The sequence below is a fragment of the Dermacentor albipictus genome, chromosome 3, assembly GCF_038994185.2.
Source record: "Dermacentor albipictus isolate Rhodes 1998 colony chromosome 3, USDA_Dalb.pri_finalv2, whole genome shotgun sequence".
Taxonomy (NCBI): Eukaryota; Metazoa; Arthropoda; class Arachnida; order Ixodida; family Ixodidae; genus Dermacentor; species Dermacentor albipictus.
This window is the reverse complement of record NC_091823.1, coordinates 104,542,701-104,556,384: the sequence shown is the minus strand read 5'-3', so window position 1 is coordinate 104,556,384 and position 13,684 is coordinate 104,542,701. Positions and strand designations below refer to the sequence as shown.

The 13,684-nt window shown below is 49.5% G+C and overlaps 1 protein-coding gene across 1 annotated transcript in view; it reads left to right on the top strand.

Moving 5' to 3' along the window:
• Nucleotides 1-13,241, top strand: part of LOC135904921 (thromboxane-A synthase-like) — a 38,356-nt gene extending 25,115 nt beyond the window's left edge. Inside the window, exons 13-15 of the mRNA XM_065435925.2 lie at nucleotides 387-527; nucleotides 977-1,142; nucleotides 13,001-13,241. Of these exons, the coding sequence (XP_065291997.2) occupies nucleotides 387-527; nucleotides 977-1,142; nucleotides 13,001-13,078 (385 nt within the window). The 3' untranslated portion in view covers nucleotides 13,079-13,241. The remainder of the gene's footprint in view (nucleotides 1-386; nucleotides 528-976; nucleotides 1,143-13,000) is intronic.
• The last annotated feature ends 443 nt before the right edge of the window (nucleotides 13,242-13,684 follow it).

The following is a 13,684-nucleotide window of genomic DNA, read 5'->3' as shown; positions in this document are numbered from 1 at the left end:
ATTAAGTTTGTTGCACTTGAGAAAGTTAAATTCTGAGGTTTTACATGCCAAAACCACAGTCTGATTATGAGGCACGCCGTAGTGGGCAACTCCGGATTAATTTTGACCTCCTGCGGTTCTTTAACGTGCACCTAAATCTAAGTACACGGGTGTTTTCGCATTTCGCTCCCATCAAAATGCGGCCGCCGTGGCCGGGATTCAATCCCGAGACCTCGTGCTTAGCAGCCCAACACCATAGCCACCAGGCAACCACGACGGGTAACACTGGATCTGTAAGAGACACCGTAGCGGAGAGCTCAGGATCGATTTATATTATTATTATATTTTGTTGTTGTTCTTTTGCATTACCCGCCTCGAAATAAACCTCACTGCATTCGCACACGCAGGTTCGTCACGAGAGAGGCGGTGGTCGACAAGCAGTACGGGAAGCTGAAGATTCCTGCTGGCACGGCGTTGATGGCCGCTACCGAGTACATCCACCGTGACCCCTGTAGCTGGGAGAAGCCGAACACGTTCGACCCTGACAGGTGATCACCACTCGATGCTCCCAGCGAGCGCCAGTTAGTTTGGCATGAATGGCTTCGCGAAGTTAGCCAGGCCAACAGACAGCGTAGTACAGTGTCTGCAGACGCCCGTCCGCACACGTGGAAATATTCACCGCGGTAAGCTGTCAACCAGAACATTGATGCGATTCTCGAGAGCCGACTCCGTGTTTCCCAAAACTGGTGCAAGGATCAGTTTACAACAAATGTGTAACAAATGTAATGTGGCTGTGCAATCTCGCATGAGTGCAGTCTCTAAATCTACTGTTTTGATAATCAGAGTGTCGTCGCAAGGATACGCAGTACCTGCCACCGAACCTGGGCGGCATGGAGGTCGCCTACGTCTGGCACAACAAAGTCGCAACTTTCTTCCCAAGACAAACAACGACGGGCCAAGTCCTACTAATAACGGGTTGACTTTGCTGACTGCGCAGGTTCCTCCCCGAGCGGCGCAAGGGCCAGAACCCGCTCGCTTTCCAGCCGTTCGGCGCGGGGCCGCGCAACTGCATCGGCATGCGGTTCGCGCAGATGGAGATGCGCTTCACGCTCGCACACGTGCTGCGCAAGTACCGACTCGAGGCCACGCCCAACACCGAGAAGGTATGGTGCAGACATTGACATCTCGCAAGCTTTAGGAGTCGCCAAAGCGACATAGACAACGACAAGCACAAACTCGTGACTATGCTTTATGCGGCAAGCGACGAAATCATGTGACGTACGCACAAAAAAAACAAAAACTTAAGCAACCATCAAAACACTTGCCTAATCAAAAAGCGAAAAAGGAAGACCACGTGAAACAAACAGACGGTGAAGCCAAGGAAAGCATAGCTGAAATTAACTGTTTTTCTTTTATTACTGACATTTAAATGTACAATTTGAAATGTACAATTAATAAAGTCAAATGAACTGAAAGTGGAAGAAAAGGCAATGCGCCACTGATTGAACCCGAACGCGCGACCTCCGCTTGCGTGTGCCATGCTTTATCAATTGAGCTACGAGGACCACCTCCGCTCCTCACCCGTCCACTTTCTTGTGCGTTTGTTGTACCTATGTCTACTAGAACTATAGCGCTGGGAGTGTCAGACAGCGCCCCTCGAGTCCATTACTGAGATTGTTGTACATCCTTTCAACCGCAGGGGCCACGTATTATGCGAAGCCACGAGATACCTCGTCAATGAACTCTCGGATGCTACATAAAGGCATCAACACTACCAGAATCGAAACTCTCGCTATGCAGCTAGCGAGAAGACTAGAGGAAACCGAGAGGCTCGATTTTTTTTTACAAACGAAGGCAGCACCTAATGAAGCAGGGGAAAGCGTAAGAAATTAGCTGTGTATTACTCAGAGAGCAGCGGGGATAGCCCATATTCTAGATTACATTAAATCTCCCCTCACCAGGCCACACATCAAAATTTTGGTTATATGCAAGTTGTTATGTGTCCCATGCGGAGTGTTCTACCACAAGAATTTTTCAAATTAGTTCATTAATAGCAGAGATAGAAATATTTGAAGTGCCACAAACCCATGAGAGAGAGTGATTGTGAAGAGGAAGAGGCGCCATTTTCTGCAGCTCTTTAGGGAGCACGACTCAGCACCTTGGGGAAGGGAAGGGGGACATAAAGAAGAAATTTTTTAAAAAGGAGAGAGAAGGTTGAGGCGATTGTAGAGCTCGGTACCGTTAGGTACCGCTGTCAGCGGGGAGGTGAGCGTCACCGCCAACATAGACACTCTCTCTACTTACCCCTGTCGAGCCTCAGTGAGCGAAATTCCATCCCTGCGTTCTACCACACCGGAGCTTGAGGATCGCGTAACGAATACGTCATGGGCCCCGCCTTCGTTTTCTTTTTTTTTCCCTCTCCCTCACGTTTTAGCTAAGAGGCGCACTTCCGGTGACGCCCTCACACACGAGCTGATTCGTTTGTCTAGTTTCGCGTAGCGATTGATCTTGCGCGCCCTGCACGAGAACCCCTAATTAGCGGTACAAGTCATTGCCACAGTCACGAGAACTGAAGCAGACGTGAGAGGATGAAAGAGCGTGATCGCGGCGCTGGAACAAGGCAGAAAATTACAAAGTTTTTTTCAATGCGCACACAACTGCACCTGGGAACAAGCAAACGAAACGGAAGTACAGCTCTTTTTCTACGGTACAACATAAAACAAAAAGAACATGCAGACATTCCTTTTGTATGTTTTATTGTGTTTCTAAATATTAATTTGTCTATTGAAGCAACAGGTTAAACAAATAACTGATGTTGCCTTGAATAATTATCGGAGTTACGTGTCCGTTCCGTTCCGTTCCAAAAACTTTTATTTCCATCCGAGAAGGAGACCCCCTACTCCCTGCCCCTGGCGCGCAGGCCTAGGGACAGGGGTGGGGGTCTCCGCGACTAGATGCAGGCAAAGAGTTGTTGGCTCTTTGCGCCCTCTGCCGCCAGATGGATGGCTCTCCTCTGCATGGCGGAGTCCGCGCTTTACAGAAGGGTGTCCCAGGCTTCTCTACTATTTATTCCTTCCTTGACACCTGGGGAGTCTACGCATTGCCAGATTATATGGTCGAGGGTCCCCCCATCTCCCCGCATCTCTTACATTTATCGTATATATCTTCGTCTTTCAGTACGTGTGACGCCCATACTGGATTTATGTAGTTTCCTGCTTGCAGTCTGCGCCAGGCTCTCGCCTCTCTATTTCCGAGCTCCTTGTCCGGAGGGGGGACAGTTCTACGCTGAAGCTTATAGTTTTCGATCATTTCTGTGTCGGTCTGTAGTCTCTCGTCTAGTTCCTTGCAAGCGGGCGGCTCTGTTCCTGCCCGGAAGTAGAGATCTCGGGCTAGGAAGTGTGCCGCCTCGTTGCCTGGGACCGACGTGTGAGATGGTGCCCATACGAGTTACGTGTCCCTGCAGTGAGTGACGTCACAGCACTGATGCGTACTACGTATATGCACTTGTGCGTATGACGTCGACTCTCCGGCTGGGAGCGCGGCGCCCGCTAGGAGAATGGCAAACGGCGTTTGGTTCGAAATTTAAGCTCTTTCCGCGGCGCATATACAGGGATGTAATACTTTGCAGACACGATCATTAGTGCGCATTGTATGTGCACTGCACTTGTCAGCTCAAGATGGCCAGACCGAGCGAGGGTCTCTTTAGGAGAAAATGCAGCAGTTGGAATATATAAGTAGCGAAGCTTTGTGCGAGTGCATAAAGAGTCGAAACATGAGTTTGTGTTATTGAATGTCCGCACAAAGTGACATGGAAGGCTTTATTCAGGGATTGTACAGAGGCTAATGCAATGCCGCCGCCACGGGTACGCGAAAACGAGCTTTCTGGTTTTCTTTTCCCCGCACGACCGCCACTGCAGAGGTATAGCCATCAGGTGGCGGTGCAAGGAGTCCAGTGGCGAACGTAATCCGCCGTGACTGGTTGCTCTATTCTGCAAGGGAACAGCCAGGTCGCTGCACCCACGCTCACGAAACCCATCGAGGTTCGCAAATTAAAGCTTGGCTTTTAAAACGGAGTTGCTAGCCCATGTAATGCGTAGGGCAGATCACCGGTGGACCATTAGAATCGCAGAATGGGTCCCAAGAAAAGAGGAGTGCAGTCCATGACAGCAGAAAATTAAGTGGGGTGGTGAAATGAGTAAATTTGCGGATGCGCGAAGGCGAGCTTTCTCGTTTTCTTTCCCCCGCACGCCCGTCACCGTAGTGTCCCTGTATTGGCCTCGAGCTCCACCACTGGAAAAGCTGGCGCCACCGTCGGCGTGACGTGCTAGGAGGGATCACGTGGACACAGCGGCCGCGTCGGCTGCTTCGGGCGCGCCGAAGCGAGCTGAAAACGAGTTTAAATTCCCTCGTACGCTGCAGTTTTCATTTAGTGGCGAAATTTTCCCGCTTCGAGTGTCTCCTTTACAACGCTTGAAATCACTACAATAGGTAGTGGCTGCCTTTGAAGGCGCGCAACATGGCAGGCTACTGCTCGGTGCCGCAGGGCCGGACGCACGTAACGGAGGCCAGTGTCGGCCTTATTCACACGTAGCCGCAGTACAAGAAGCTGTGTGAAGCTTGGCTCGCGAAACATAAAACCGGCAGTCATCGGCTACAACTCGGGTATGCAGCAAGCACAGACGCGAGGAAGATTTCTGCTACGGCGCCCGGTCTGCGATGTTCTGGAAACGCGCACTGAGACGCTCGCCTGAGTCCGCTGCCCGACTAGTGTCATGACGGTTTGGTCTATGAACTTGTCGATGCTATAGATACTGGCAAGTTCAGTGGAGTGGAAAGGCAGCGGTAAGAAGCACATTTAAAGAAAGCGTGGCATATGGTCATGTTTGTGTTATGAATTAATGCACTGGATTACAAAAAAGGAGCAGCGGGAAATTGCACGCTGAGAACGCCGATAAACATACAGTGCGACGCAACTCGAGAAATAGTATTGAAAGGTCAAAGAATTTAGAAGAAAAAAAAGATTGCATCGTCGCGACGGCACATCGCAGTCCCCGCAGGCGTCGAAGTCTCTACAACGAAATTATTTTTGAACAGCTCTGATAGCGCCCACGCAACAATGGTTGCCTGTATACTGTCAAATGCTCATATTCTGCGGCCTAAAGCTCATGGCACGGTGCGAAAACGCGCGCGCGGAGAAAGCGAAACAGTGCGTGGACAAGTATGCAGACACGCAGTCGGTCGCTGCGAATCTGCGCGATCGCTGCATTGAGGCGTCGTTCTATTACGCTCCATTTAGTTATACAAACACTATAACAACATATTTCACATAGTTTGCTCTCAGCGTTTACCTACCTTTCACGCAAGAAGCCGGTTCGGGGGACTCCATCGCGGCGACCGCGCGCAGTGGCGTTCACTGTACGTATTCGGTAAAGAGATAGCGGCTGTAAACGATTGTGTGCTTTCAGCTTGCCCAAGATTATTATTTAGACAGTAAGAAACTTCTCTCGTTTCGAAAGCACTTACAGAAATGTCCGGGAGAGCTCGCGCGTGGTGTTTTCAGTGAGCGCTGACAGCAAAACCTATGAGGAGCGCGCCACGTGATCCCTCATACTACGGCAGCGAGGCGCTTCCGATAGAGGGCGACTCCGTAACTCCTCGCCGCCAATATGCTCCCTGCGGGAGCATATGCAGGAACACTACGTCACCGTGGAGGCATAGACACCTGGTGACGGTGCAAGGAGCCCAGTGGCGAGCGTACTCCGCTGTGACTGGTTGGTCTATTCTGCAAGGGAACAGCCAGGTCGCAGGACGCACGGTGACGAAACCCACCGAGGTTCGCAAATAAAAGCTTCGCTTTTAAAATGGAGTTGGCAGCCCATGTAATGATGTAATACGTAGGGCAGGTCACCGGTGGACCGTTAGAGTTGCAGAATGGGTCCCAAGAAAAGAGGAGCGCAGTCGACGACGGCAGAAAATTTGGGTGGTGAAATTAGAGAGTTTTAGAATAGGGGCCCCAAACGTTTTGGGGCCCCAAAGAAATAGCGTCGAAGCCACTGTGCATGCGCAAGACGCAAAATGCGTTTGGGTTTTGCGTTGGGAACGCTATTTCACCGATTTAGCGGGAGCCCAAATAGCGGCCCCAAAAGCTTTGCGTCGGCAAACATGGCGGCACCCATCGAAGCGACGGCTGCGGTTATCGCTTTCTCTCAACTAGCATGTGTTATGAAGATTGGGAATTGAACCCGAGACCTCGTGCTCAGCAGCACAACGCGTAGGCCACTTACACTGCGGCGGGCAACGTATCCCATCATTCATGTTTTGATCACAGTCTGAAGTTCGAGAAGCTCATCCGATGCTGCGACGGTCGACGCCCGCTGGGGCGTGCGGCAAAATCATTTGCCGTGACCTCCATTAAGCGTACCAGGGAATGGGTGATGCGACAAGGACTGCTTCCCGTTTGCTTCTTATCGGTTCGGGCGGCATTGGAGAGTCTTAGTTAGTCCGTAATCTTCTCAATGCAAATTAAAGCAGCCATGGACGGCGGTAGCAAAGCTAGTAGCGGCATTTTTGTCGCATTTTGTACAATTGTGCTAAATGCTTTTTGTTGCGTCATCAATATTGTCAGAAAAAAAAAAAGGCCGTAGCAGCACTGCACGTAACGGACGACGAAGTTCGATGGAGGCTTGTGGGCTTTTATGAGTCCGTCTTTTTCGAAGCTTCAGAGCCTTTTTTGGTCACCTAGTGGTGTAAATTTGATATCATCGGATCCGTGAAGAAGAGAAGATTCAGCGGATACCTGATTTTGAGGTGGGCCACCCCTTTTTTGGACTTCATTGGAACTTTTGTGCTCATGCCACGCTGGCCGAGAGCTAGCGTCTGGTAGACCTAGCGCGACATGGCAGCAATGCACGTTGAAGGGGACGTGCTCCCGGCGGAGGACTTTACTGAAGACCTGGGATGGCGGACAGTGTCCAACCGAAAATCTAGAACTACGACGAGGCATGGATTGGGTGATGGCGGTTCGCCAAGTGAGATGCCTGAACGACGGGGCGCAGGTGAACGGCGCGGAGGCTCGGCAATCAAGAATCGCATTGTGAAGGCGTCGCGCATGCCACCGATGCCACAAGAACACATCAAAATAGTCATTCGCCCACGGGGTGGACTGAATTTGGAGAAAGTTAGCTCTACAGCGGTGGGCAAGGCAATCGTAGAGGCGGCAGGCCTCGGTATTGAACAGGTTCGGGAAGATGTTATTTGCCCGAACTTTATGCAAAATATCTTGGTGGCTAGTACGCCAGAAAGGAGCAACGCTGAACGATATGTGAGACTCAGGTCAATCAGAGTGGCAGACAAGGATTTTGAAGTCAGTGCATACGAGACGGCCCCACACACTACGTGTAAGGGGGTCATTCGCAATGTAGACATTATGGATGGCCCCGCGACACTTGAGCGGAACATTGTTAACGATCGCAATCCGCTGGCTATGGCGGTCAAACGAATCAAAAACACAGGATCAGTCATCATTGTTTTCGACGGGTTAAAGGTGCCCAATTTCGTCAGATATGGGCCAACTCTGGTACGGTGCTTCCTGTATCGAAAGCAGTTGGATGTATGTTATGTGTGTGGCAAGCTTGGACATCGGGCGGATGTCTGCCCAGCCCCCGATTGTTTTGAATGCCGAGGATGCGGGGCTCGGAACCCTGAAGAGGATCACAACCGTGTGCCTTGTTGCAAGCTTTGTGGCGGACGACACCTGACCGCGGATAAACAATGCAGACAACGATACCAGCTTCCCTACGTCGTGCGTGTTCGACGACAGGAGAGAGCCAGGGCGGAGCAAACGGCGGAACAGGAGGCAGCCGAGATGGTGCAGCTGGTGAGCGCTCGCCAACGCTCTAAGGGACGCTCGCGCTCTAGGAGCCGCTCCAGGTCGAGGCAGCGGCCATCTTCTGGGACTCGTACGACCAGGAGCCGATCCGTTTCTATGGAGGCGCGGGTGCGCTTTCCTGCAGCTGGTGGCGGCGGCGGCGCAGCTGGGAGCCAGACCACCTGGGCTGACAAGGTCAAGGGTGGCATCAGCGCCGGCCGAGCGCGCGAGCAGCGCCAGGAGCATGTGGATGGTAATAAGGATAGGGATAGGATTGCGCAATTGGAGAGAGAGAATCGTAGTTTAAAAGCAGCCATTGACGGGCTTATCAAAGAGGTAGCTGAACTTAGGAACGGCTTACCTTCCGGAAACAGCGATAGCTTAAGTCAGACTAGGAAGCATGATGACTCGGTTGAGGTACCCAGGTCTGTGGAGGTCGCGGAACAGAACATGCCGGACGAAGAGACGCCTGCTCCGAAAAAGAGGGCCTTATCCTCGACCGTACGGATTCAGGGCAAAGTCGGTTCCGAGCTTAAAGCAATGATGGCGACATTGCAAGAAAGTGTAAATCAGATCATTAGTAGACTGGAGCGGATAGAAGAACGGGAAATTATCACGGATCAGAGATTAGGCAAAATTGAAATATATCTAAACGAGACCGTGGTCCCTGTTATGGAGCGGGAGTGCACTCGGCCGCTAGCCCAGCAGGGTAAGTCGCCGAGTGGACTTGAGCTCAAAACTAGTTCACCAAATTTCCGTGGTCAAGATGGCTCTATTAAATAGTTCATTTAGTATTTGGCAGTGGAATTGTAGGGGGTTCAATCATAAGAAGGCGTCTCTGCAGCAGTTTGTTAGAACGCATGGTGTCAAGCCTCAAGTTATCATGTTACAGGAAACACTGACGTCTAACGTGACCTTAACGAATTTCAAAGCGGAAGTTAAGGATAATGAACAGGGCAGAGGACTCGCTACTCTCATTAATAGGAGGTTGGCGTACATTAGACATGATCTTCACATGGTAGATTGCAAGATTGAATATATTATGGTGGAAGTAATCTTAGGTCGGCAAAGGTCATGTCAGAGGAGCGTTTACCTGCTAAACCTGTACAGTAGCCCCCGGGACATGAAGCAGAGTTTCAAATCTCTCTTGACCAAGGCAACCAATCTGGCTAAGGATGCACCGTTGCTTATTGGAGGGGACTTCAATGCACCATATCATGTGTGGAAGTATGCTTATAGCACTATTAAGGGGGAGAGACTATTGCAGCAGGCACTAGACTTGAATTTAACTCTGATTACAGACCCCTCGTATCCCACCAGATGTGGCACGTCGACATGTAGAGATTCGACACCTGATCTCACTTTTGTTCGGGGGGTGGTGGATTCGTCCTGGTCCAATTCTAATATAGATTTTGGTAGCGATCATTACATACTTATGATTACTTTGGTAGTGGCTAATAAAAAGGAGCGCACATTCAGGATGGTTGACTGGGATGCATTTAGGAAAAGAAGAGCGCAGAGAATCGATGATGAGGGAAATGAGTTGACCTTGGAACAGTGGACTAGTCAGCTTAAAAGTGACGTTGAGGCGTCCACTAAAGAGGTTCAGACCGATATTGACACGGAACACATGGATAGTCGCCTGGCACATTTGTTGGAAGCAAAGCAGTCGATGTTAGCGAGATGGAAGGGTCAGAGATTAAATAGAAGGCTTAGAAAGCGTATAGCAGTGGTTAATCAGGAAATTGAAGACCATTGTCGGGTACTGTGCAAGCAGCAATGGGATGAAGTGTGCAATTCTATTGATGGTCGCATTAAGAGGGGAGGCGCCTGGAGTTTGCTCAGACATTTACTAGATGAGACCAACACGAAGTCTAATCAGAGGACTGTGATAGGTAAGCTGGTCCATCAGGCGTGTCGGGACTCCACGGAGCAGGAGTTGCTAAAGGATTTGGCTCAGAGATACCTTCCGCACGATACACCTGATGTGGTTTTGGAATATAGTGGAGACGAAAATGCAGCTATGGACGCGGAATTTACTGAAAGTGATATAAGGATGGCGCTGCAGAATCTTAATGGTCGATCGGCATCAGGGCCGGATGGCATTACGAATAAAATGCTACGGAATTTAGACGATGGGTCAATTGAGTTCCTTACGCGGCAGATCAATTGCCTCTGGAAGGAAGGCTCTTTCCCGGAAGAGTGGAAACTGGCAACTACTGTTCTGATACCCAAACCGGGGAAGGCCATAGGGCTTGAATATCTCAGACCCATTTCCCTGACGTCGTGTTTGGGAAAAGTCGCTGAGCATGCCATTTTAAATAGGCTACCGCGTTATGTTGAGGGCAATGGGGTCTTTCCGCACTCGATGATAGGATTTCGGCCCGGCCTCTCGACTCAGGATGCTATGATCAGGATTAAGCATCAGATCCTTGACCGGCGAACAAGGGATACTAAGGCACTAATTGGACTTGATGTGGAAAAAGCTTTCGATAAAATCCGACATTCTTTCATTCTACGGGTGCTATCGGACTTGAATTTGGGGCAGCGGCTTTTCAATTTTGTCAAGGCTTTCCTTACGGATAGAAAGACATGTCTCAGGTTTGGGGAGATAAAATCGGAAGTCGTTAAATTGGGTTGCTGTGGTACTCCGCAAGGATCCGTACTCTCGCCTATGTTGTTCAATCTGGCGATGTCGAAGTTGGCTAATAGACTGGACACTGTCCAGGATATTGGCTATTCTATCTACGCGGATGACATTACTATATGGAGTGTCGGTGGTAGTGATGGAGAGCTTGAGGCTAGGCTGCAGCAGGTGGTAACGCTTACGGAGGAGTATCTGGGTCTCATGGGGCTGAAGTGCTCCTCTAAAAAGTCGGAGTTGTTGGATCTTCAAATCTAAGAAGCTAGGTCGTAGGCCGAGGGGTTGGGTACCGGAAGTTGAGCCTTGCATTACAATTCATACTAGGGAAGGGTCGGTGATACCCAAAGTTGAAGCAATCAGGGTCCTGGGTTTTGTACTTGAAGCGAACGGATCGAACATTAGAACCATTCAGCGTATTACCAAGAAAACGGAGGAGGCCATAAGACTTATAAGAAGGATCTCTAATAGGCATAGGGGTTTAGGAGAAGAAGGTGCGATGCGCTTAGTTCACGCATTTATTATGTGTCATTTCTCGTATGTGGCAGCTATGCTAAATTGGAATAGGGGGGAGAAAAATAAATTGGAAGCAATCAGAAAAGCCATCAAGGCTGCGCTTGGTCTGCCTATGACTACGTCAAACGATATGTTGTTACGACTGGGTTTGCATAACACTTTAGATGAAATTGCTGAGGCTCAACGTACCGCACAGAGGGAGCGGTTGCTAGGTACACCACCGGGTAGGTATATATTAGAGTCAATTGAAGAATCGGTGGCTGTGTCGCACGATAGGGCGCCCCTACACGAGTTGAACGTGAACCTTAGGGCAAATATCATGGTTCGTCCATTTCCGCGGAATGTGCACCCCGTGCACAATGTAGGGAGGCGGGTCGCGAGAGCTAGGGCTTTGTTGCGAGAGGCAGAGGATCAGGAGGAGGAGTCTGCGTTTGTTGACGCCGCATGGATTAATGGTAAAAATGCTTATTCGGTGGTGGTAGTAGATGGCAAAGGGAGCGTTAGAAATGCTGCTTCCATTTATACCAAAGATCCGGGGGTTGCTGAACAGGTGGCTATTGCTCTAGCACTAATTGATTCTAGAAGAGTTTTGGTGTTTAGCGACTCGCGATCTGCGATTGCAGCCTTCTCGAGAGGACTTGTTGCGGAACCGGCTAACAGACTGCTGCAGGGTAGGGATATCACTTCGCATACCGTTACTTGGTTCCCTGCGCACATGGGGACAGTGGAGGGAGCCCCGCGTAACCTCAACGAGGTGGCGCACAGGGAGGCACGAGGATTAGTGTGCCGTGTACTCCCTGAAGGGGCTGGATCTCCCGCTCCTGAATACAGGGACCAACTGTTAACCTACAACGAAATCACCAAGCACTATTACTTAGGGCGCAGGGCATTCCCGTTGCCACATCCTAAATTAAATAGGCCGCAGGCGGTTACATTAAGGCTTCTGCAGACACGGACGTTCCCTAACCCTGTCATCATGAATAAAATTAATCCGGACTGCGGGGTTTCAGTCTATTGTAGTAAGTGTGGGGGTTTGCTCGATTTACAACACATGCTGTGGCGCTGCTTGGCGTTGGCCGGTGATGGTTCTCGAGGTGAACAGTGGTGGCAGCGAATGCTGCACAGTGAAGTGCTGGCGGACCAACTCAGGGCTGTCCAGAGGGCCCGTGTGATAGCAGAGGGGCTCGGCCTCTCTGTACCGACGTGGGAGTGGCCCGCATCAGTCCCAGACTGATCCCTCAGGACCTAAATTGCAAAATAGTGAAACAAAGCTCAAATCTGAGTTTGAGAATTTAGCTAATAAAATTTTTGAAGTTCTTCATACCCATACATACTGCACGTAACCAATATACAAAGCTTTACCACAGCAGTGAAGGAGAATATTTAGGCAACTGCAGTGCTAGTTCTGCATTCTCACTCGTTAGACACTGCGTAACCAGATGTCGCTAAGAGCGTTGTTTCTGCAAGTTTGTGCCATGCACCTTTCCTGGAACCTGGTATTCCTTACCCGGCTATACGGTTACTTATTCCTTACCCGACATGCTGCAACTTTCTATTAGGGAGTTTTTTTGTTTTCTTTTTCTTGTCCATAAGGGTAGCTCCGTTTGCTGAGCACCAGGTTACAGAAACGTAAGCGACAACGATGGTGGCGTCATCTGGTGGTGCACTTTAACCAGAGGCACCGTATACATATTATTGAGGTAACCAAATATATAAATTTTCAGCAGTGACATATTAGTTAACGTGCAGACTTTGTTCTTTCCACAAGAACACCTATGTAACAGGAACACGTGTCTAACACGTTGTGGTCCGATAAAGTGTCACAAGATGTCACTGCAAGCATTGTTGCTACAATTCGTGTATTTTGTAACCACGGCAGATTTCAGATTTCATAAGTTTGCAACAGCCATGCAATGTATGCGCAATGCATATAAGCTTACTAAGTTTGCAAAGGGCACATACTTCAATGAACGTCGTTTTATGAAATCTTCCCGCAGGACCCTGCAGAGATCGACATGAACCCTCTGGTGCTGCGGATCAAGAGAGGAGTGAACGTCAAGGTAGTGCCCATCTAGGAATGCATGCAGCTGCCTTCGTCCCATCGTGTAAATAGATCTCGAACAGCTCATTTCACTAGTCTGCGCCTGAACTCATCTGTAATATATACAATGTACATATACGAGTGTTTCTGCTTCTCATTATATTTTTCCGTGCCAATAAACTGGGTGTTCTCAACAATTGTTCCTACTCCATGAATGAATTCAGTCAGAACATTCACAGGCATGGAATTAACTACATATAATCAAGGTAAGTCTGTTCACATGTGCTATCTTTGCTAGTGTGTGGAAAAAGAGCAAGTTCGTTGGAAGCGAAATTTGCTGTGATATGAAACTTAACATTGAGGTAACAGTACATAATTTCAGTATGTTTATTAGCACTTTAACATGGACTGCAACCTTCAAACTGACTGTATCTTTCTTGACTTTTCTAAAGCTTTTGACCGAGTGCCCCACTGTCGCCTAATTTCTAAATTATCTGCCCTACGACTTGACTCTTTAACATTATCCTGGATTCGTATTTTCTTTCTTTTCGAGAACAGTTTACTGTTGTTAACAATTTCTCTTCCCCGCCTTCTTCTGTTAGCTCTGGTGTGCCACAAGGCAGCGTCCTCGGCCCCTTAC